Source organism: Pogonomyrmex barbatus, unplaced genomic scaffold (assembly GCF_055798465.1).
Source record: "Pogonomyrmex barbatus isolate J1 unplaced genomic scaffold, ASM5579846v1 scaffold2, whole genome shotgun sequence".
Lineage (NCBI taxonomy): Eukaryota > Metazoa > Arthropoda > Insecta > Hymenoptera > Formicidae > Pogonomyrmex > Pogonomyrmex barbatus.
The window spans coordinates 9,793,684-9,818,356 of NW_028297116.1; the positions used below are offsets into that span (position 1 = coordinate 9,793,684).

At 29.8% G+C, this 24,673-nt stretch overlaps 2 protein-coding genes across 12 annotated transcripts; both read right to left on the bottom strand.

The window, feature by feature from the left end:
* Positions 1–468: 468 nt before the first annotated feature.
* Positions 469–13,540, bottom strand: Cad96Cb (protocadherin Fat 4-like Cad96Ca). Of its 6 annotated transcripts, XM_089075849.1 has the most exons (20): positions 12,816–13,540; positions 11,986–12,052; positions 11,001–11,069; positions 9,551–9,655; positions 6,276–6,562; positions 5,799–5,891; positions 5,624–5,731; positions 5,274–5,375; positions 4,603–4,728; positions 4,277–4,471; positions 4,109–4,190; positions 3,733–3,842; positions 3,504–3,650; positions 3,191–3,305; positions 3,044–3,113; positions 2,721–2,831; positions 2,463–2,636; positions 1,375–1,628; positions 1,026–1,297; positions 469–665 (listed from the first exon to the last, which is right to left on the bottom strand). In XM_089075849.1, exons 4-20 carry the CDS (start codon positions 9,609–9,611, stop codon positions 576–578), a joined length of 2,397 nt encoding a protein of 798 aa, XP_088931975.1. In that variant the 5' UTR covers positions 9,612–9,655; positions 11,001–11,069; positions 11,986–12,052; positions 12,816–13,540; the 3' UTR covers positions 469–575. The 6 variants fall into 6 exon arrangements, with proteins under 6 accessions (XP_088931975.1, XP_088931978.1, XP_088931977.1 ...); XM_089075852.1 differs by lacking the exon at positions 11,986–12,052; XM_089075851.1 differs by lacking the exon at positions 11,001–11,069.
* A 1,888-nt stretch (positions 13,541–15,428) lies between these two features.
* On the bottom strand, positions 15,429–23,538 carry LOC105433792 (inactive ubiquitin carboxyl-terminal hydrolase MINDY-4B). Of its 6 annotated transcripts, none has more exons than XM_089076278.1 (10): positions 23,052–23,537; positions 18,897–18,982; positions 18,530–18,747; positions 18,115–18,322; positions 17,555–17,620; positions 17,219–17,289; positions 16,905–17,055; positions 16,627–16,826; positions 16,195–16,344; positions 15,429–15,913 (listed from the first exon to the last, which is right to left on the bottom strand). In XM_089076278.1, the coding sequence occupies exons 1-10, from the start codon at positions 23,173–23,175 to the stop codon at positions 15,895–15,897; spliced, it is 1,293 nt and encodes a 430-aa protein (XP_088932404.1). In that variant the 5' UTR covers positions 23,176–23,537; the 3' UTR covers positions 15,429–15,894. The 6 variants fall into 6 exon arrangements, with proteins under 6 accessions (XP_088932404.1, XP_011647536.2, XP_088932402.1 ...); XM_011649234.3 differs by having other exon boundaries at positions 15,429–15,789; positions 23,052–23,536; XM_089076276.1 differs by lacking the exon at positions 23,052–23,537 and adding exons at positions 19,061–19,140; positions 19,551–19,918 and having other exon boundaries at positions 15,429–16,344.
* Positions 23,539–24,673: the final 1,135 nt, after the last annotated feature.

A 24,673-nucleotide genomic window follows, 5' to 3' on the forward strand; every position in this document is an offset into this window, starting at 1 on the left:
GTGTACCTTATTGATTTTATTAACAGAGCAATTAAAAATATTCAATAACTATAGAATTGCAATACTTCTTTCAACATTAATGATAAAAATATAAAATTATTTTATTTTATTTAAAATTATTTTGTTACTTTTTTCCTATGTATTAGTAACGTTTACAGGATATCAGGCTTATCGTTATGATGCAATTCGTTTTTTTTTGCTTCCTTTCATTTTAATATTTAACATTAAGTCTTTTATGCTCTTTATAACATTTTTCTATTGTTCGATTTCTAGCAACTTCTAATGATTCTAGCAATTTTTAATGATTACTTATAATATAGGAGATTGATGTCACATCATGTAGATAACGGATGTAATCTATTCAGGATGATGAGAATTAACTGCGCAGATAACATAGATATTCTGTGGACCGAACATGCGTGTAAGGTCACGCTGCGTCACGATGCTTTAAAGTTCATTTACAGAACGTTTCGACATCAACGAGATTTTATTTAACTGGTGTGATCAAACAGCGCTTACAACAGTCTTCCGCCATCAGTATTGGACATTCGTTCCATTTACAAAATAATGAATCATTAGAAGTACACAGTGAGATTGAGCCTCTCGTTGCCAGCTTGATTGTCTCCGGTTCGCGTTTCCGCCGCGACCTCGACGCTATCCACGGTCTGGAAAATAATGAATACTTTTGTCTCTATTGCATTCCTCATTTATCTGCCGTTTAGGATTGCATAAAGTCTTTTCTAGCAAACTTGGTAATTGTTCTTGCGGTAGTCAAGTGCAGTGGTGTTCTTTAAAAAATAGTTGGTATTGTAACATATGAAATGTTATTTAAATCGTACATAAATAAAATTTGTTTAACAATTATCAAAATTCTTTAAAATTTCTATTTGTATCAAATTAATTTATGAAATATTGTAAAACTTTTTCCTTATATTTGTCATTCATTGCGAAATTTAGATAAAAGGTTGAATGAATTTATTGATTAAATTGTGTGCAAATAAATCTTCTGCGAGATAACTACCCACCCTATCGTCATCGTCCCAAGATAATTTTTTAATTCTTGGCAAAGCTGAACTAGCAGGCCACGCTGGCATCAGAGAATCTGGAGGGTCTCCCGAATAATTGGAAGAGTCGTGGGATCCAGCATCCAGATTCGTTCTAGCACTCAAATCATTCATATTCTGCACCAGCCCACCGATATTGGGAATGTTTGAAGTAGCTGATAAAGCTGGTGGATTTGGAGCAGGCGCCACTTTATGCCTGGTGTACAGCGGTAACTGTCTTGCCGAAGCTATACCTAATAAAAGATGAGGAAGGGATGTTTTTTTAAATCTTTGATAATACAATTTAGAGCTCTATAATATAGAAACAAACTTTTGATCGTAGCGCTGTATGAGCTCTCATTGGTTTCTCCGAAAACGGGATTATCAATCTCGTTGCGACTATCGACATTATCATTTTCATTGCCGTCGATATCATGACGCCGATTTCGCGGGCCCTCCAAAACGTCCTGAAGAGCGTTGGCACCTAACACTTGCGGAGTTGGACTTAGAGCTGAGGGAACCGGTGATTTTTCGCGATATCCAGTACCCACAGAGCTGACCGAACCACCACTTTTTGGCCTTTTGCTTAAAAAAAAAAAAATCAAAATTAAGCATGTATTATTTCAATATCGATACATTTTCTCTTAATTTAGTAAAAGTTTTTAGATATTTATTTTTAAGTATCTCTTTTCTTTATTATAAATTTTTTTATTAGTTGCAAACTAAAGATTTGAAATATTCGAAAGAATAGAACGTAGAATAGATTTGGAAGAACGTAGCATAATTAGAGAGTCATGCATAACAGTAATGATCATATTTGTAAATATAACATGCTATTAATACACTGTTGGAAAAAATTGATGTGTTGAATTTAATATAAATCGCATGTCCCAAACGGTCCACTCAAAATTTTGTGTTAATTTAACATAATACGGATGTGTTAAATAGTAACACCGACACTATGTTAATATTTCAAGAAAAAAGAAATGTACTCTTAACTTGAAGTTAATTGTGTGTTACAATTAACATAATTTTTATGATAAAATAACATGTCGAGACGCGTCAAAATTCGAGACTGTGTCGAAAACCACACAAAGAATAATAACAAGTCATCCCCACTCCTGTTATAGAGTAAAACCAACATTTTTTTTTGGTGTAAATTTTAACATATTGAATAAATACGTACGAATTGTGTTATTTTAACACGTTTCTTAAATCATTTTAATAATTTTACATTTTATATTTATTAAGGTCAGTTAACATAGTAGACATGTGTTAAATTTACATGTAAATATGTAGATTATTTAACACAAAAATTTTAACAAGGCTCGATTTTGACACAAATACAAAATATTTTTTACTGTGTGTTAATATGTTATTATTATGTAATTGTAAATTGTGTTCGACATATTTACTCACTGTTTGTAAATGTAAAGGATGAGAATGAGTATAACAACACCAAGAAGACCCAAAACTGCGCCGAATATTGCAACTAACAGTATACTACTGCCGAGCCAAGCAGGTGCAGCTCTCGCAGCAATCGGCAATGAACCGCCATTTGGTACGTGAACGATGACTGGAACGGTGCTGGATCTAAAGAAATCACAAACGAATGTAGATTTTAACATCTGGAGAGTGATCACTAACATTAAATTAAATAATCGTACTTGTAAATACCTAGATGGTTTTCCAGTGTCAGAAGCTATCGCCATAAATCGAGCCAAAGTTCCGTTAAATGAACTTAAAGATCTTAGCACCAGCTCTCCATTACCTCTAATCTCGAAGGATCTGAAAGTAATTTAATTAAAATAATTAAAATTAAAATAATTAAAATAATTAAAATTAAAAATAATTATAATCACTTTGCATAGAAAACATGTATTCTTATTTTAGTAAAAATATCTTTTTTTTTTTGGAATTAATATCAAGTATATCTTTTTTAAGTATAATATATTTTTATGTAACTGTAATTGAATTTATATATAACTATAATCTTATACCTCGCATCTTGTCCTTTGAGAGATAAACTGATGTTATCTCCTCTATCGCCATCAGCCGTTTCTAATTTTCCTGAGAAATTACGTGTTCTTTGAATATCAAGTAATAAAAATTGAATTTTGATTTAAGTCTATGAGAAGAAAATTTACCTATGACGGAGCCTTCTCTCGCGGAATGAGCGTGAAATTCGTATCGGGGATATCGGAATCGAGGTTCCCATTCGTTTACATCTTCGACTGAAACGTTCACGCGTGACGTATCATTCTGAAAATATATTTATATGTTGTACGTGTATATGTGATATATATATATATATATATATATATATGTGTGTGTTGCATGTTCATATAATAAAATATATCTTATATTATAATTTATAATATATGCATATATATTATATATAAATATTATAATAAATTTAATAAGAAATAATTTAAAAATAACTTAAAAATATTAACGTACATGATATCCGTCCGTGACGTGAACCAAAAAGCTGTGCTGGATCCGTCGCTCATAATCCAAATTGCCTTTGAGAATTAACTCGCCGGAATTAGTGATCGAGAATCTCTCTAAATCTTCCATAGGCCCCACCAGCCAGAATTTTAAGTTCTAGGATCAAAAGCTATACTACGCTACTATATTATGATTTATTTGTATTTTTATTGCTGAAGCAAATTTTTACATTACTTACAGAATCGGCTTTGTTAACTCCCGTCGTTAGAAGAACACTACCGGGTGGCGTGTCCTCTGGTACACTCGTTTCATGATTCTTCAGCATAAATTTTACGGGTAATCGGCCACCTAGTATCCGTAAAATAAGCATCGGTTAAGCTTTTTGATAAATAAATCAATAATAGGTCGATTTACCATTTATTACGATTATTTTTTTAAGCATTATATTGACGTTTGATATTTGCATATGCAACGACATGCATTCAATTTAAATTTTGATATAAATAATAAAATAAATAAATAAATATATATATGTAAAATTAAAAAAATTATTCTATAAAAATTAACTTTTATTGAAAAAAATCATATTTATATCATATTTACGTATTATTTACCTGCTGTTGGACCAACCGCATCTTCTCGCGAGACAATAACTGTGGCAAGAGCATATCTATCCGCATTATTTATTTGAGTAGCCTATTTGAGTAGCATATTTAATGGATGATATCATTATGATTATATTTTTAAATGTGTCAAAAATTAAAATGGATTGATATTTCTACCTTAATAACAATAGTCGCTGGTGTCATTAGTTCGTGGTCCTGCAGCGAACGAATCATGACGATTTCAGCAGTCTCAGGATTCAAATCCAGAAAAGGTAAAATTCCACCTTGTATCGTATATCGGACTGCTGCATTTATGCCGACATCTTGATCTACGGCTTTTATCGCAGCAGGTATTACTCTTAACGGTTTCCTCTAAAAATCGATAAATTAATTTTTATAAAATTTTTAATTCTTTATTTATATTCTTATATAGAATTGAATCTGATCGAAATGAGAATTAGGTCTGATCTTTATTTAAAAAATAAGTCTAATAATAATCTTACTCCTTTGACATGACGAGGTACAGTGACTTTATATTGATCGTTTAAAAAAGCTGGATTTTGATCATCAGCATCGCCAACGTTAACATGTAATGTTGTTGTTGATGAACGAGGTGGGCTACCTTGATCCTGTCAAAAAGATTATTTGTTGTTAAATTATTGATAAAAGTTAACATTAATTTTTCATTATAAAATTTTATCTTTTTTATTACATTATATGTAATTGCATTAGGAAAGAAAGTTTTTACTTTCGGCTTTCTATTATTGAAGCCAGAATATAATAGCGTGAGAAAAAGAGTATTGTTCGAGCAAGATCCTCTATAATCTTCACTTGTTTACTGTTGCGTATCGATACGCATGGATCATTTAAATCAATTTATTCAAGCTCGTTATGATCGATTTGCGATATTTTCACCAATTCCTATTATTAGTTTACGGATTTCGCGGATCATGTTTTATAAAAAGAACAACTTCTATTTAGAAATTTTGTTAATTTAATAATCCGAGACCGATTTCTACACTTTAACAAGAGAAATTTCTACGCAATAACTTTTTTAGATATATTAATCTTTATGCAATATAATTTTTATGTCAAATTTGCAACATAATAATATAATTTAGAATTTATGATACTTTTAATATCCAATTTTTTAAAACATAATCATTAAACTTACTTGAGCACGAATATCAACGGAGAAGTTAGTGAGAGTTTCATAATCCAATGATTTTCTTAATACAAGAGTGCCTTCCAAAGCATTCACAAAAACAAAGTAATCCTGTGTGAAAGAATAATTATTTATTTAATATTTTAACTAAATTATATTATAAATTATATATAATTAAATTATATTTTATATAATATTTTGATGAATAACACTGCGAGAATAAGAATTAACAATATATTTGACTATATATATATATATATATATATATATAATAGATGTGTTATATATAATAGATTATTAGAAGAAATATAATTAAACTATATGTTTTTATAAAAATTAAATGTCTTCATAAAAATTACCGAGTGAGGTCCTGGTAAGACTGCATACTGTACAGTGGAATATGGTCCTGGTTGATCAGCATCAATAGCTCGAACTCCTTGTAAAACTCTTGTGCCGACAACAGTAACCTGAAATATTCATATTATGTTAAAATAACAGAAATATGCTATATTAAAACATAAAAAATTTTTTTACCTCAGAAATATTCAGGACATAAGGCGCATTCACGAATTGCGGTGAATTATCATTTGCGTCGGTTACCCGAATGTTTACCGGTATGATAAAACCCTTTAAATATTAAAAAATAATAATGATAAAAGAAATAATAATAAGAAAAATTAGTTCTTTAATAAAATTAAATAATAAAAATAAAATTGTATTTTATAGATATTTGAAATGAAATTATAAGAATATTAAATATTCTTACATAAAACTAATTGAAACCATTAAAAATAAATTTGACATTTTGTTAAAGAATTCTCTATACCAAATTTGTTAAAACATTTATAAATAAAGAAGAAAATGTATAAAATTTTTGGATTATCATTTATATGTTTCATATTTAAGACAATGAATAAAATTTAACAAAAATAACATTAATAGCGTAATTTTAAAGATATTTTCTTCATTTTCTTGACATTTACTATAATATAATTCTTTCGAAAATCTTACCGGATCTAAGGTATGTTTTTTCTCGCAGATAACATTGATGTAGACACTGGCTGGTCCCTCGATACCTTCCTTGTCAAGAGGTCTAATAAGAGTTAAATTCTTCGAATACGGTGAGAACGTGACGGGGCTGTCATGCTCCTGCAAGCTCAGCTCGATGTCACCTTGCGAGCCAGGATCACCTAGCACTCCGAGGACTCCTACGGTATCGCCAACAGGCAGATCCTCGCTGACAAAAAGATGCGCTGCGGTAGCACCATTTTCCAGAAAGCATCGCGTGTCTCGAATCACTGGAAAAGTTTGCGAGCGATTGTTAACACGTACAATGAACTATAGTTTATTGCTGAATCAGAAATTCTAAATGTCATTTGAACAAAAGAAATCGGTTTCTAGAGCGGAGGAGAGAAGATGCAGAGTCATCTTGTTGTTAAAAAAAAAAAGGATTGCACATTTGGATATAAATTTAGATCTGCTTGTTATAAGAAGCAGTCTTTCAGTCTTAATAATTTTTTGTAACAAAAAAGAGTTTTATTGTTACATAAACTTATTGAGATTTATGTTCACAGCATATTATATTTTTATATACATTAAATCTTTTTTCTCTCTCTAAAACAGGCAATTTAACAAAACGATTATTAATATTTTAGAGGATATTGTTCGAAGTGTAAAATACTGTAGGTCTGAAAAAAATATTGCTTGAAAAAGTGGTTCCTGTAGGTCGAATTAGTGCCGTTGGGTCTACCGAAGTTTCCGGTCGAAATCGCACAACCGGTTTTCGGTGGGCTGCACAAAAGTTTCATGATGATAGAAGACCGTGGGATAATGATTTTGTGAGAAACTCTGTCTGATTGTAACGGTATAAAATCAATACAAATTTAACGGACTGTCCATTGATAAAAACATATATTTAGCGATTCAAATAATCGATTCTTTATTCCAATTTAAGAATTGTATTTCAAGATAATATGTATTCTAAAAAACATACAGGTACTAATTAAGATAAAATAGATGCTTGGATAAGATTTGCAAAAATAAAAAAATCTTCAAAAATATTTGTGTTTTTATTAAAAATTAATTTTATTAAAAAAGAGATATAAATTTTTTAAAAAATTAATCTATTAAAAATATATATATATATATATATATATATAATGTACATATATGTAAGATATATATGTTTTTGGGTATTTAAGTAATCATTAAAAGTTTCCTCAGCTTCTCTTTTCTCAGACTATTTTATAAAATAAGGATCACATTACCGTGCAATGATATCTATTTTATGAGATTCTTAACAGCAAGAAAGCATGCACTTTTGTGCTTTTAAGTATAAATGACATGCAAGAAGATAAGTCTATTGTATTCATTGCTTGTAATAGTAGATAACCATTATATACACAGGTAGACACAGGTAATGTTATGCTGTTAGTACTTTTTTACTCACTATCCAGTTATTAATTGCAGCTGTTTTAATGAGTTCAAACGATCCTGCGCGGTAACGCGAATAATTTTACCGTAAACGTAATGTAATTTTGTAATCTAGAGCGTAGCAGGAATGTTAAGGCAAGATTACTCACATTAAAAAATAAAATATTGTAAGAATATAAAATACAAAATATTTACAAAATTACTATATATAAAAATATAAATATAAATATATTTCTGACATTTCTGTAAAATATTACAAGTAAATTTAAAAAAACTAATATCTTTTTCTACCAACGAATACTTTTTACAATACTTTCTTCTGACAAGATTATTATTTTAGAAAGTAAAGAAAATATAATTACTTTTAGAGAAAAATTAATAAAGTAAAATTTAGAAAGTAAAACTTGACATGTGTGATACATTAGGTAAAGATTATCATGTATGTGTTATTATTATTCTCTTACATATAATAATTAGATAAATTACGTTGTATAAAGAACACAGAAGAGACGGTGAAGCCATTTATCTAACAATAGTGCTTTAGTTGCTCTAATGCCAGCATAAATCACGATAGCCACTTTTGTGCCTCGTTTGACTATCACAGCTATTGCCGTTAGAGATTCCCAGGTTCGCTATGTACATATCGATTATAATAATCACATGTAATCATTTAATGTGCGAAACATCAGTTCTAGTAATACTATAATTTAACATTTTGCTTTAAAGAGCTTTCAGATTTACTGTTACTCTTTTAATTTTAATGATGAGTAAACAGCGAGTATAAAAACAAGAAATAAAATCGGAAGGATCAAAAGTGATTTCATAGTGATTTCCAAAATGGCAGTTCCATGCACACGTGTGCTAATATTACGAGTTTAATTGGACGTTTTTATATCATTATTACTGATAATGAGATTGTATAGCAATCAGAAAAAGGTCAGCCTCATTCGATATTTGCACTCCAAATAATTTGACAAAGATCCGAATAGACGTCGCATCATCTATTCGTCTATCCTTCCCGGTTGATTGGTGGAAATTCGAGTGCTCGAAGGACGCGAGTTGGATGCGTAGGCGAATATATGCGTGGGCTGTTTAACGCGTATGCGAGAGGGTAGATATGCGCGCTTCCCTGGAGCGGAATTCCGGTCGTGGCGAACTCATGGCGTATCGTCGGCGGCGCAGCGTTACGGCGCTGGCCTTTCGTAAACTCCTTTCCTAGCACAGAGACAGGACCTCTCTCTAGCAAAAGCGAGCGTTGTTCGATCGTGCGCGAAAATGACCGCAAAAATTTGTATGAGTTCGTATATACGACTCATGTCACAGACGCTAGTCGCTAGTCTTCTGTGTAATGCGCGTAATACGCGAGATGAATTAATAATTTAGGGAGAAATAAGATAGAAAGTTTGGTGAACGAATGAAATAAATACAACATAATTTGTAAAATTTGGTTTAGGTGGCTTCACATTTAAAGTAAAATTTGTAAATTATAAACTTATCCGATCTTTTACTGAATTTGATTATTATATTGATATTTTTCAAGAAGTGAAAGGGTAGTAAACAAAAAAAAATATAAAAGAGTATAGAAAGAGTGAAAGATTGAAATGGTAAAAGAATAAAAGAGCATAAAAAAAGTTGAATCAATACTTTCCAATTTTATTTTGGTCAAAATTCTATTCTGTTTACTTTTTTTTCTAATAACTTTTTGATATATTGAAAAACTATATTGTACACAAGTCATATTGTACTCAAACAAAGAAATTGGATCTTACAAATTAAATAAATTTTTTAAATCTTACAGAATTTTGACAAAGACACGGAAAGTAGGCATCAATATATAATATAAAAATACTTACGTTGTCCGACGTGCAGCATGCAGCAAAGGAGCAGCAAGATGCTCAATACGTTTAGTCCCATGGCAATTCAAGATCATCGTCCACCGATTCTGTCGACTGATACATCTGTAAAAAAAAAAAAAAATTAATGACAGGAGCGATAAGGAATAACGAGAGATTACACATCATGTTAGTGCAATTTCTGTGAGTTTCTTTTAATTTTTCATGGGTCATGGGAATGAAATTTTTCTGAAGATATTTTGATTTATCATATTCATGGAAATAGCACTTCCTGTATTCGAAACGTCTTATGCAATGTCTTCTCGGAATCATTATGAAGATTTTATTACTTTTCGTCAAGGAATGTTTCATCTCGTAAAAAGATTATGTGTGAGATATTATGAGCTATTTATCTTCGCAAAGATCCATAAATTTTTAATTAATTAAATTTTTTTTCAAATTATTTTGAAATCATACATATACTTTAATTTATTATTAATAAAATTTTGTATATTATATATATAATTATTGCGATAGTTAATAAGTAAGTTGTTTTTCAGAATATATTCAAAATTTGCATAATTAATATCAATATTAATTTTTTAAATAGTGCAGCAGTATTTAATTAGATAACATAATGTCGTGACATAATGTCGCGAAAGTGCAAAAATTTTACATTATACATTGTAAGATTAATTTTGTTATCTTTTATTACATAATTCTTTCACTTATTTTTTTCTTTTTTATATGTATGTAATAATTTCCTTCTCTCTCTCTTTCTTTCTCTTCGACTCTTCATTAATTAAAAAAATAATTATTCAATTTTATTAATTAATTCTGTTATTATGAAGCAAAATAATAGAATATTCAAAAACTGTATTTAATGAAAATTAAATTTTGTAAAAAATGTAATAATAATCAAAAGATAATCATACATAGAAACTTTAAATAAAACAAAATTTGTAAAATTAAAAGTCCACAAGTTAAAGTTTGAGATATTTATTCGGCTTTTAAATATTTCTCTCTTTCTCTTCCTTTCTCTTCCTCCGAGGCTTTTTAATATTACTAGAGAAATAATATTAAAAATCATTTTTCAAAAATATTTTCTTAAAAAAAAGATAATGTTTTTCATATTGGTCTAATAAACAAAACAATGTAAAATCTTTCGACATTTGTTTCATCTCTCGATGAGATAACACTTGAACATGCCATTAAACGTAATAATTTAGTATTTGAGTAACGTGCAATCGAGTTTGTCATCGTGTTAGCAGACAAATGTAAGGACATGAACACTAAGCGAATGACCATCTCGTTCAACGACGAAATATGTTTGCAATACGAGCATAACGCATGGTTAGAAAGCATGCAGAGAAACTCTTTTATTACGTGGAACTATGACTATGTAGGACTGCGCGTCTCATCAGGGCTAGGATGACTCGTGCGAATTATTGCTGGAGATAGCTTTTAATACCTTGCACTCTCGCCTTTCGTGTAAATGGTATATTTCTTTTATGACGTCATGTTGGAAAATTGATGATCGCTTTGAACAAAATATTAAAGTTATAAGATTTCTTCTTAAAAATGAATGGCAAGAATGGCAGTAGATTTCTTCAATTTGTTAATAGAGAAAGTACGATCATTTACTTTTACATTTTGCCGTTCATAATACTTGGTGATGAATGGACAGATAGCAGAGACATTTTATTAGTTACATGTAAATGTAACATGATAATTTTAATTTTATCATGAAATAAAATATAATAAAGATATTGGAAAAATAAAAGATGCAATATTGTTTTCCGACAAATTAATTTCATATAGAAAATAAGTTTAGTTAGTTAATTTATTTTACATTTAGATATTTATATTTTAAATACTATTTAGTTTTAAATAAATTTAATAATATTTAACTTTTAATAAATAATGTAATGACACTCGATTTTAAACACAGTATAAATAATAAGTTTTAAATAATATTTAAGTTGTTAATATTGTAATAATACAAAATGCTGTCTTAATATTATTCTTTTGTTTTTCTATATTATGATATTCATATTTATATTCACACAATGTCTGCAATAATTAAAATAAAAAGTACATTGAATTTATATGTTAATATTCATTAGTACTCTTATATCTGTGTGTCGTGTGTGTGATATCTGTATAGTATTCTATTTAAATTCATATTTACACGCTGATTTTACTCCTAAAATATTTTCTATTTTTATTTAAAATATTTTGTATAATTTTTTGCTAACCCTGTTGAATTTTGTGGAACATTTTTCTATAACAGAATAGAAATAGTTGAAAGGGTGGTGAAAATATATATCGTATAATAGAGAAAAAAAGGGTAGAAAATTTTTCGCAACAGCGCCTGTAGACAAGGAAATTTATACGGAAAATATCAGCCGGATACGTCGGCTATATGGGGCGCAGTACTGCTTAAATTCACGAACCGTAAATTGAAACGCAATGCGATGGGCAACCGGCGTAAAGGCCTCCGGCCTCGGCTCCAACAGATAACTGTAATGATATAAAAATATCATTGGTCCCTGTATCACGGAAATTGGTAATCCGGGCAACTTGAATCATTGAACAATTATTTTATTTTATCAGTTCATGATTAATTTGTTAGTGTATTACGAAATTAACAAATGCAAAATTATGTGCATGTTTACTTTATTATGTTGTAATTATACTGAAGCAATGTTTAATTTAACACAATAATATTTAAATGTTTATTTAAATTTGTCACGATTTGTCACGATCGTGCTCAATCATATTACATTATATCTTGTGTTTGATTAAACTGTGTAATAAATATGAAAGCAAAAGTTATATGACATTTCTCACTTTCAAAAATGCATGTATTTGTTTTTTTATTTTTATCCTTGCTAAAAAAATGTTTGATTATTAAAAATTCTCCCTCTCTTTTAGAGAGAAAAAAAACAGAATTCTGATGTCTATGTAAATAGTAATAAAAGTTTCATATTTAATATGCTCTCTTTCATCCTAAAATGTATTTCTATCAATACATGCGTGTATATATGTATTGTAATTAATTTTATAACAATATTAATTTTTATATTTTATAATTATTATTATTTGTATTTTATAATTATGATTTATCATTATAATGAATTGTATTTTATTTAATTATTATTATAAATTATATATATTTTTAATTATTGTTAAACAAAATGTTTTTATTAAGTTTTTATTAAGTATTTTTATGTAAAACGGTTTTTTAAAATAAAATTAAATATTAGTAAGTGCAGATACTCACCACAAAATGTGCTCGAAAGAAGCGCGTTGCCCATATATCTACGTCAACGTCGTTTGCGAAGGCAAGAGATCTCTTTCACAGCATTAATTCCTCATTAGTAATGTAAATTCTGCAGACTGCTGATCTTCTCTGATCCACCGTACATTTAGCCACCGCCCTTTATAACAAAGGGCTTACGAATTACACCCTCGGTAGACTTTATCGATCGCTATAAGCCAGACGGTCTTATAACTCACTTTTCTTCATGCATATAACAAAGCATGAGCATATATTTTCTGATTTTATTTTACAAATTGATCAATCCTTGTGTTTAATTCAAGCAAAAAATTTAATCTTTTTTATATCTTATAAATAAAACTTAGATTTTACTTAAACTTCTGTTCATAATTTATGTACTTTTTAATCTTCACATCTTTACGACGATTCGATCTTGTTTGCAAAAGATTACTTACTTTTTACACTCGCGAAGTGGTTTTTTTTTTATTTTTTGAATTATTTCCAAATCTCTCTTTTTTAGGAATTTATTTCAGAATTTATTTTAAATTTTATTGCACTTAGCTATTTTATCTTTTCGCTCCAGTTTTAATGTACACTATATACATCGCACTTTACACTCCGTGCACTATCGTGATCGACCTGGATCAAACTCGACTATGACTACCGCGCTGTAGGGCTGTAGAACTCTTTACTACAAAACGGAGCCGTCGTGCAAAGCGCCTGGAGTGGCAGTCGGCTCCCCATTGTCAGGAAGGGGGGACCGCGGCAACCAACAGAAACGTCCACTTGAACCACATCGCGAACAGGTGTTTGCTTTCATATATGATGGGGGAACGGGTGCGATGCATATGCGTGCGCTCCAACGAATGTGTACAACGAATGTGTAACTGACCCCTATCTTTGGGGCCCTTCGGAGATGCCTCGACCTTACCGGGGCAGAGACGGGAGCGCGAGGATTTCCGGTCTTTCCTCGAAGAAAACTTTCTCAACAGCGAAACTTAGCTGTTAAGATTAATATCAATGCTACATGAATAAGAATAAAGCGATATAACAAAAATAAAAATTAATATATATATGTATATATATATATATATATATATAAACCGAGTAAAGGAAAAGTAGCGTTTTTTAATTAATAATAAAAGAGATAAATAAAAAATAGCTCTATATTTCAGTAATAATTCAGCAATAATTTTAATATAGTTGTTTAAAAAAAATATTAATTGACTATAGTTATGTCTAATTGAAAATAGCGGTACTTTAGAAATAATAATTCAAGCTCCGATTCCCTGACCTGGCACAACGTCGTTAACGTTTTTCATACCGTCTCCTCTTCTTAACTTTTTGGCTTCTCCTTAACTTTAATCACATAACGAATATGAGATTGTCAGTATTGCGAATTGTCAGCAACGAATAACGAATCACGTAATCAAGAAATGACTAACAATTGCGTGAGCACGCAATTTTTTTCGGCAATACGAGTAGCGTATCTCGTTCCCCTCGGCAGCTCGCGATTTAATGTCGTGAGAAATGGTCGAGGGCAAGTGGAACGAAATCCATGTTGCGGGCGCCGCGATTCGCTTATGGCATCGCGACGACGTCCCTCGCGGATCATCGGTCTGTGAAATTGCAGGCGTACCGCCTTGTCCTCTCTCCTCGTACCCCCCATGGGAAAAATGACTTTTATTATGCACGGTGCTTGCAGTTAATAAACATCGGCCTCCCCATCTTAAGTCCTTTCCACTTTGAACCAGTTTCTACAATTGTCTGCGATTTACACAGAATGACTCGCTAACGGTGCGTCCACTGCCAGACACAATCGAAACACGCAATTTATTAACTATTTTCGAAAATGCTCAATTATTACAAACGTTCTCGAATACGTGGCTATTACAACACAATTTATGATCAATTTCTAGCAGATTATTCGATTTCATAAAACTGTTAGTCATGTTATTTAATTGTTAAAAATATTTCTAAAAATATTGCTATTGGTGATTTTATTACTACCTACATTTTTTCCATCCGAAAAAAAAAGAGTTTTGCCTTTGTATATCTTTTATTAAACAATTTTTTTAAATCGTTAATATTTTTTCATCAGAAAGTTAATTAAATAATATATTTTAATATCTTACAAAAAAAATATTACGTCTAAAATTGTTAACGGTATTGTATCTCTAAATTAAAATCAGCTTGTATATTATTCCTGTATATGTACATGAGTCAAAGAAAACATACTGTTTTCCACGCGATCGCGTGGCAGCTTCGGTAAAAGTTTGTTCATCGTTGATTGAACGGTACACTCGAGTATTCGTTCTTGACTGATATGTGAATATTCATGTCAGCATTCTGTCTCTCTTTCTTCTTTCTTTCTAAAGATGATTTAATAGTAAATTTAAGTTATTTTAACTTTTATATGTTTTAATTTGTATGTACATCTGATTTTATGTATATTTCCATAAAATATAAAACTAAATTTTTTAAAAATAAGAACATATTTTCCTAATCCTAAAGAAACAAAATATCGATTATATATAAGTATTATATCAACAATAATTGGAAAAAAATGTGTATGTGTAGGAAAGAATATTTTCTTATAATACAACTCGTATAAGATAAGATAATTCATTAACATAGTTCATTTATTGACAATTGAAATATTTCACAAAGTAGCAAAGCTTTTTGGCCATCATATAAATGCCTGCTGTACTATCTAAGAAAGCGCCAGGATTATATTATCACACGTTTTAAAATTATCTGACATTGCGATATTTCCACGTAGATTTACGTCATTAACAATAATTAAAAGCTTTTATTGAGATAAGCGTGCGATCGATAAACGTTTGATCGATTAGCACAGCAGTAACGCGGAATGACGGATATGCGGCTTAACACGGAAGAACGGGTCTGGTCGTCATCCTTTCGTATCCCTCACATCACCGGTGTTCCGTTCCATTGTATTAGAGCATCCTGCCACCTTTGGTGCAGCGTGGAACAATAAGTGGAAGAGGTGATACCTTGAATTCTGCGCTGTTTGAGGTAACGCTCGAACGATCCCACAGATATCACGTGTATTTTGCAATCAAGAAGACAATAGTAATCTTAGGGAGACAATAATAATCCTTTCCTCGCAAAAAGCTTTTTAAGATATGGATAGAAAAGATAAATAAGCTATTTAAATGAAACTATTTGAAGTGTGAAGCTTTATATTGAGCGTGAAGAATATGCAGGCATATGTCAAAATTGATAATAAAATTATTTATTAAAATAGTATAGTATAGCGTATGACTTTATATAAAGTGACACTAATATAAAATCCTGGTGGAACAAGGAAGTGTAAAAGGTACCTAAATAAAATTCATGTTTGTTAAATAATACTAACTTGGATCGAATAAGTTTCTCTAACGGTGTCGCGGCGATATCCGCGGCTTCCATTGTTGCAGCATCTGATCCCCCGGAAGCCTCGTTTGCCCTAGTATCCACCGTCATCGTAGCGTGACTGCCACCGCAGGTGAAATATTGAATCTCGAACCTTTTAACATATGCAAATTAGATGATATTTCCTTTTAGACCTTTAGACAAGAAAAAGTCGGACACGATTTACGCATTTACATTTAGAAAGAAATTTTAAACTAACGTTTAAACTTACATACATTTTCTTTAAGTGTATAATTTACACAACAGCTCTTTTTTTATTTATAAATATAATAAAGAAGTAAAATTCTATTGATAATAGATAAAAAAGTTGTTATTAAAAAATAAAATTAAAACGTAAACTCATACATCCGAGTAAATGAAATTACTTAATACATACCGTCGCTCGGCGTGATAGTTCCTCAATAATTCTCGATTTGTGTTGAAAAGTACACCATGATGACCGAGACAAAGAGTCACCCATATCGGTAGACTAGGTGTCTTCAATCGAGAACCGGGTTGTTTGCTTATATTGCTATCATTCTCGTATACTAAGAATCCTACTTCACTTCTCATGAGAACGCCCCATTGCGGTACCGCCTTATTTTCATTTAATTACGTTAAATTAGCATGAAATAAATAATTATCTCTGAAAGAATTAAATTATTACAGGCTTACATATGTATTTTCATCACCAACATGGAGGACCCCGTTATGAAGATGCGGCGAAGCACGACCGGTTAAAACGAAGACGATGATACTGATCGGTCCTTCTTCCGAACATCCACCGAGAATTGAAGCCTTGGGATCTTCCAAATCGTTTCGAATTCTAAAATATTTTGTCATTTTTTTTAATTATAAAAATATTACGTATTTTATTTATTTTATATATATTTGAATATATATTAATCAAAGTAATTCATCTAATTAAAGCAATTTGCTTTCGATTTGTAACAAAATGATAAGAGGGATGCAGGAAAGAAACATCTTACTTTGAGAGACCTCTTGAAAGCACTGCGCTGTATAAAAGTAATTTCGCGCCAGGCCCACCTTCATCATGAAACTGAAGATGCAAAGATTATAATAAATCTTAATTAATTCTAGATAATAAAATTTTATACTTATTCTTAATTTTATATAAGTAAAAAAAATTAATTTTATAATAACTTTGATAAAAAAAACTATTTTTAGATGTGAATTTTATATAGAAATATAAGATTTCTTCATTTAAACAATGTCTGATAGCATCTGTATAATGTCTATATAATGCCTGATATTCATCCGTCAAGTACTATAGTTTCCCTTAGTTTCCTTATGTAAATACTTACTAGGTACAAGTATCTCTTGACAAATATCTCAAGATCCTCCAAGGAATTGAACTCGAAAAGATGTAGCTACGATATGAAACAATCTTTTAAGAAGTATGTACTTGAATCTGATAACGTCTTAGAAACTAGGATTGTCAATCATATGGACAATGATACATCGCACGATTTCGAGATTACTCGCTAACATATTTGGCAAAATACCAACGTTATAATTTGATATATATTCTGTTTCGTCGCAAATTAATTAAACGAGAAAGCTTGGATTTCACTACTCGTTGATGTGATAGAAACGGAGTATGCATCGGTGCATAACTAAATTGTTTCATTACAAGAAAATGTTAATTTCGCCAATTAGCTCCTCAATTAAAATTTAAATTTTTTATTCTTCTTTATTTAATACAAAAAGTATACTATTTATAATTAAATAATTAAAGAAAAATATTAAAACTTGATACTGAAACAAAAATTAAACGATTTATATATATATATATATATATATATATATAATATATATCTGACTTGTTCAATTTTTGTATAAGATATTAATATAAAATATATACCGTTTCTGTTAATCCGTCTTGAAAATACTGCACACTATGTTGAATATATGGTGTGTCCTGCGGCAAAGCCACTATGGCCTTTGGCACAATGCTACTAACAACATTTGGACATGTGGGAACCGAAAAACCACCGGCACAACGCCAGATAATTTCTGATATTGCAGAGGTCAATACTTCAATCTGTCGATCGTACGAAGGTTTTAGCAAGCTGCATTTAGAAAAAATTTTCTTTAATTAAATCATGATTCTATAATTACTTACTTAATAATATTTTTAAAAATAATTACTTACTTAATAATATTTTTATTAGATTATTGTCGTTCTTTTAATGTATTATTTAAAGATTCCAACACAGATAGTTAATTTACATAAATAACGATAAACTAATATATGCGCTTTGTATAAAGGCACCTACGTCTCAGAATTTGCACGTAAGTCTTGTCTGTCGCACTTGAACAAAAAGTGCTTCAGCATGACAGCTTGCACTGCGGTGACAAGGCTTCTCGTTGTGTTTCTGGGCGTTCTCAATCCAAAAGCCAAACTTTGTCCATATGGTCGTAAGGTCAGTCCGGTTCTTGCCCATTCGGCTTTTGGCGGACTCGCGCAAGACCCAAAGACCAATGTCCTTAAAGTCTATAATAATAGCAAAAAAAGTATAATTTTTATAGATTAAATTTTTGATTGAGCCTAATTTTTTATATAATTGTTATGTAATCAAAGATTTTGTGCATAAAGTTTCTTATTACGTCTATTATATAATAATTTATATATTTTAAAACTACCATGCACGTTTCTTCTTCGATAGGTTGGCCACCGACCACGGGTGTTTTTGGTAGAGCTCTTGTATTACGTGGATAGAGTATTCTTTCTGAAATACAATCCAAGAAAATTATTAGTTTATAAGAAATAAAGTAAAGTTTTAAAACTATTAAATATCTTTTTACACCTGGATAAAGCTCGTCAGGTTCCGCCATAAGAGCAGCGTATCGAGCTGCTCGAGTAGATAGCAACATTTTCGTATCCTCACTATGATATTAAGAATACCGAAAACACAAGGATAATTTTATAATGTTATATCTACTAAGAGAGAAAGAATTAGAAAGAATTAGAATTAAGAATTATCGGGAGTATATTTTTAAAATAGTTATTATTAAATAAAACATTAGTAAGTAAGCTCATGAGTTAGCTCATTATATGCAGAAATATTAACTGAAATTAATAATTAAACATTTTAATAATAATAAATTAATAATTAACTATTCCGTATATATCTTTTTTCTTTTTATTATTAACTTTTAAATAACATAATATGAATAATTTCCTTTGTAATTAATAATTTTATAATTATAATTAATTTATTGCATTCAACTCTACTACTTTCCTACTTTTCGGTACCCATAATATACACAAGAAATACGATACGAGTATTGAAGTACAAGAAATGATTTCGTCGACGAAAGTGACTCTCTGGTAACTCTCCGCAGCCAGTTGTCACCCGATGGTACCACGCCGGTAGAATATCGGATATCAATTGAGATTGTGCCGGAATCCGCACGTTCCTTTATATAGGATCTGATAGGTGCTTATGCGTGCAGGCATTTCACGAAATACGTCGTGCCGAAGCGTTGAGATTGATTGTGCACGGAAGGTGTCAATTCGAATGTCCGAAAGGAAACACGCTGGCTGAGAACGAGACATAGACATGCCCTATTAATGTCTATTTGCTATGCTCGCACTCCAAATTGGAATTTGAGCGCAGGTGAGTTCACTAGTGTGGTCGTATGGCGTATAATTATAAAAATTATTTGGAGATTATAATCAAGAAAAAAGAAAATAAAAAACAAAACAAAAAAATAAAAAAAGATAGCTGAAAAAAAAGGCATTAGAAAAAAGGGATAAAGAAAATAATGGATAAATGAATTTAAAGATAACAATAAGACGGAAATAAAAAATGTGAAAAATATATGGAAAAGAAAAGATAATGAAAATATAGAAAAGCGTAAAGAGGAAAAAGAAGCAAGCAAAAAGTAAGAAAAGTAAGAAAAGCAGAAAAAAGTTGTAGAACTTTAATTTTTGTAATATTTAATTTTTTTAATTAAGCTTGTCATATTTGTGTGTGACTTCTATTTTTTTTTAATATGCATATATTATTACATATTAATGTTAAAGTTAATATTATCATAAAGTTTAAGAACATAAAAGATAAAATCAAGGCTTTGATAAAGCTTGAAGGTTTATTTAAAGTTTTCTGTTTAGTAAATGAGAAATAATTAAAACATTAGTTACGCATGTTGCATTTGGTTAGACATAGCAGGTTGAAGTTATCCAAGTTCTTGTGTTCTCGTATTTCTCTGTTAGTGAGTGCTTTAGAGGAGACGGTGAAGTTTAACGCAATTCTGTTTACACACAAGTACGATGAATGTGCTTGGCTCTTTAGACTTCTCGCGTGTATGTCGGGTATAACAGCAGGAAGTATACAAGGGTAAGTTAGGGTAAATTTTGGGGGGCAAGGTTCTTGTTTTCTCAGAATAGTTTAGATAAGTTGATCGATTGTTACGGCAAAGCCTTGATAAATCTGACAGAAAACTAATAAGGGAATGTCTGAGAATGCCAATCGTACAAGGTTTTCAATTAAATTAGTTAGGCTGTATTAAAGCAATGCTTGAAGCAGTTAAAATAAAAATATAATTGCTATTTTGATATTCAATTGTAACAACATAATTAAGAAAAAGATAACGCGTAGAAAAGAAAATAAAAATTTATTACGCAATTTTTTATTCTTTTTAAAATAAAAGTAATTCATAAAGTTTTATATATAAAAAATTTTACAAGGATTCCATAAAAATAAATTATATAAATAATTCTATTTCACTCTGCATTTTCATATTTTGCAAGAAAATTATATTTAACATTTTAACATTTTATTTTACTTCATATTATCATTTTTTCTTCTACATTTTCAGCTCTTTTTGATATTTCTGTCGTTTAATCCATTCGTCGTTTAATCCAATAGTTAAATTTCCACTAAATTGACTAAGAATTACGTCAATTAAAATTATTTTTATATCAAAGATTATTATCACATTTTTTAACTTGGGAATTTTGGAATCTTTTTTGAAACAAACTAGTGAAATAAAAATTGGTTTGCGTGCGAGCATATGCGTGATATAAAAAAGTTTTCTGGCTTTTTGCTCGATTTTATAGGTAGACGCATAATATAAAATATCGAGAGAAAAATCAGTGGGGAAACAGAAGCTACTGTAATCGACCATTTTCGGATTGCGAGAACATATATATCTTTCAGAACGGCCTTTCGACTATTTCGTAGCTCGAAAGCGCTCGCGTGTTCGCGTGCAATCAAGATATCGGATTACGAATTCGCGCCGGAACGGCCATCTGCATTCGGCGATTGCACACCCCGATATATTCGCGCCCCTAATTTACATTTGTGAGGCGCCTCTCGAGAAGGCATAGCTATCGATCTATTCGACCGTTTACGTTCCTGCAGTGTACACGTTCGTACGTTTCCATAGAATTATACCTAGTTGCATCCTTACTCTGTGTTCCATTTTCTTAACGAGGCAAACGAGCTCACATTTGGGAGGAAAAGTCAAAGTTGTAGTAAAGATGCATATTACAGTCAAAAAGTATTACAATAAAGAGAATAAAAAATAATCTATAACTGTTTATATATGCATTATTTTAATAAATCTTCTAAAATTATTGGAACTTTTATTATTTCTAACTTTAACTTTAATTTTTTTATAAAGTTATTTTAGAAAATTGTAATAAAATTTATATACATGTATATACATTTATAAATATGAGAGAGAAATATTTATATAATTTTTAATAATATTTATAATATTATAAAGAAACAAAAAGAACAATTAACGTTAATATTATTAATTTGTATAATATTGTATTGAAGATGTATATTTAAAAATTTAATTTATGTCAATGCAAGATACTAAAAATGTACAGATACATTAATTAAAGATTATTACAATACAATAATAGAAATAATATGCATAAAAGAATTTCGTGGGAAAATAAAATGGTAATTATTGTAAATTATTATCTGTAAGTAATATCCTTTGAAATTTTAAATTGACTATTTTATACTTTGCTTGAGACTAAATTTGTGTAGAGGTATAAAAATAATGATGCTTTTAACTCAAGTGTATTGCAAAGAAGAAAAATAGATTTAATTGGATAAAGAGAGATATATATTCTCTCAATACATGTGGATAATCTCTTAGTTTACAATGGTATTATTTACAGCCGAAAAAACATTTAATTTACAAAAAAGACGTGAGTAATACCTTGTGTATGATGTAATTGCCACTCTTCTTTCATACTTCGTTAAATTTAAGTTCGTGATTGGTTTACACAAATAAAAATTATCGTAATAATGGTGGAAAGAGAAAGCTGATGAAGTCGATTAATAATTTAATTCAACACGGAATATTGACTTGCATTGGAATTTGAAATTTGATTTAAAACTTAAGTCTTTCTATATGTATCTACAGTTGGGTATTAAATTACAATATACATTCAGATTAGAAGAAGCAACAAAAATATTTCAATTTAATTTTCATAGTTTAAATTATTACTAATACATTTATAACTCGGATATAATATCTTGGAATAATTGTAATTTATTGTTAGTACTTTCTTAACTAATAATTAATAATATTAAATTATTTCTTTGATTATAGAAAAAATTCTTAAGCAGAAAAAATATATTTTTTATGTATAATATTTCTATTTGTCCATTTAATAAAGTATAATTAAAAGTACCTAAATATATGCACATTTAGAACATAATTATGGACTGCATATAATAGAATTAAACAATTATAGTATAAAATAAATAGAGAAAAATATTTTTCTTTAACTTAAAAATTTTTTCCTGTTCTTTAGAAATTTCGTACCTCTATCTCGTAAATAAGGGGGTAACTTCTCCTTTCGCATCTCCTTGCAATGTCGCTTATCACAGGTGGTTGTCGCATTTGACATAACAATCTCCTTCTCTTCCGATACGTCTGATTCAGCCATTTTTTAAATTTATTTTTCGTAATTTAAGATAATTTTCTTATTTAAGAGTTAAATTCAGGTACATGTCGCCGCTCACAGTCTAAAGAATTTTAAATCACAAATCACCGTACGCAGACACAGATCGCTGCTGGACATCACGGTAATTATTTTTTTATATCAACGATCACATGTTGCGTTCGTTCATCGACACATTTCTTCGTTCCGGAAGATATATGTTTTCTTCCGCTTCACGCGTCAGATTTATGATCCACAGCCTGACGCAGCTCGACGGCCCATAAATTCCATTCGTTTTCATTCAGCGGTCGTTTCTTAACCGGCGTGACTTCCGCAAAAACGCGTCGATTCACTCGCTGCGGTGATCTCGCGTTTTCTCATTTTGCCTGCCGAAGACGGAATGCAGGAAAAATAACGTGCCTTGCCTATAGTTTCTTCCAGTGGCTTTCTAATCAATGCTAGGTTTCAACGCCCGCGCGTAAAAATTTAAATATGTGAAGTTTCCATACATTAATTTTTAATATATCGATAATTTAAATGGGAATATTAATTGATAAAATAAACAAATTTCAAAACTATTTTGTGTAAATTTATTACATTATTACAACTAACATTGATTGCTTTGTTTTATGTCGAAATTAGTATTCTTATCTTACTCTACTTAATTGATATAAGTATTTAAAAAATATATTATCTCTTCAGAATTATTTTAAACATTTTAATTATAAAAATATAGCTTATATTTTATATATTTTTACTTTTATTTTTAAGAGTTATATTAACATATACTTACATAACATGTGTCAGTTTATATATGTGTATGTATTTTATGAACACTTCTTAGAGTAATTTATATCATAAAGTAATAATATAAAAAAGTAAATAAAATTGTGTGTTTAATTATTAGACACTTGTTTATATGTTTATTTAAATAATTATTTGGATAAATTTGGAATTTAATCGAGTCACGTTTGTCTATAAAGATAAGAATGTTTGTTGTTTGTACTTTCATTGACTTGCGATAACTGACAGACTACCCTCAAATGGGCGGCAAGAAATAATAACCCTAACTAACACCCCCGCTGACTCAGCTTAGCACCTCTGCGCCCGAGTACCTACATAGGGTGGCTCAAAAAGAGAACACAACTTTGCCGATTAAATTGTTACATTGACTAATCTTACTTATCACGCTTGTTAATCATCGTTAAAATCTTTCAATTCAAAAGAGATCTATTTTTGCAAGTTCTTAATTTGAAAGTAGTTTAATCTAATTTTAATCCAGTCATCCGTATTCAATACTCTTCTCACATGTTTACAATTTTTATATTGTTTAAATTTAGATTAATTTCTGAATGTTTAAATCATTTACAGTTATTATAATTTTTTAAATGTAGTTATTAAACTAATTGTTTGAGTGGTAAACTTTTTAAAGGGATTAATCAATCAATATACAATTAAGGAATAAAAATTCTGAAATTAATAAATATATAACGTAAGAAATAAT

Excerpts from the sequence above, each read along its gene's own strand:
- Cad96Cb (XM_089075852.1), bottom strand. The coding sequence starts at position 9,611 with ATGGGACTAAACGTATTGAGCATCTTGCTGCTCCTTTGCTGCATGCTG. Across the intron at positions 2,832-3,043 it reads CTCAAAGGACAAGATGCGAG|ATCCTTCGAGATTAGAGGTA; the intron begins GTATAAGATTAT and ends AATTACTTTCAG. Across the intron at positions 666-1,025 it reads CTTGGGACGATGACGATAGG|ACCGTGGATAGCGTCGAGGT; the intron begins GTGGGTAGTTAT and ends ATTATTTTCCAG.
- LOC105433792 (XM_089076275.1), bottom strand. The coding sequence starts at position 23,175 with ATGGCTGAATCAGACGTATCGGAAGAGAAGGAGATTGTTATGTCAAAT. Across the intron at positions 17,290-17,554 it reads TCAAGAGATACTTGTACCTA|TTTCATGATGAAGGTGGGCC; the intron begins GTAAGTATTTAC and ends TTGCATCTTCAG. Across the intron at positions 16,827-16,904 it reads TTGGTGATGAAAATACATAT|GCGGTACCGCAATGGGGCGT; the intron begins GTAAGCCTGTAA and ends AATGAAAATAAG.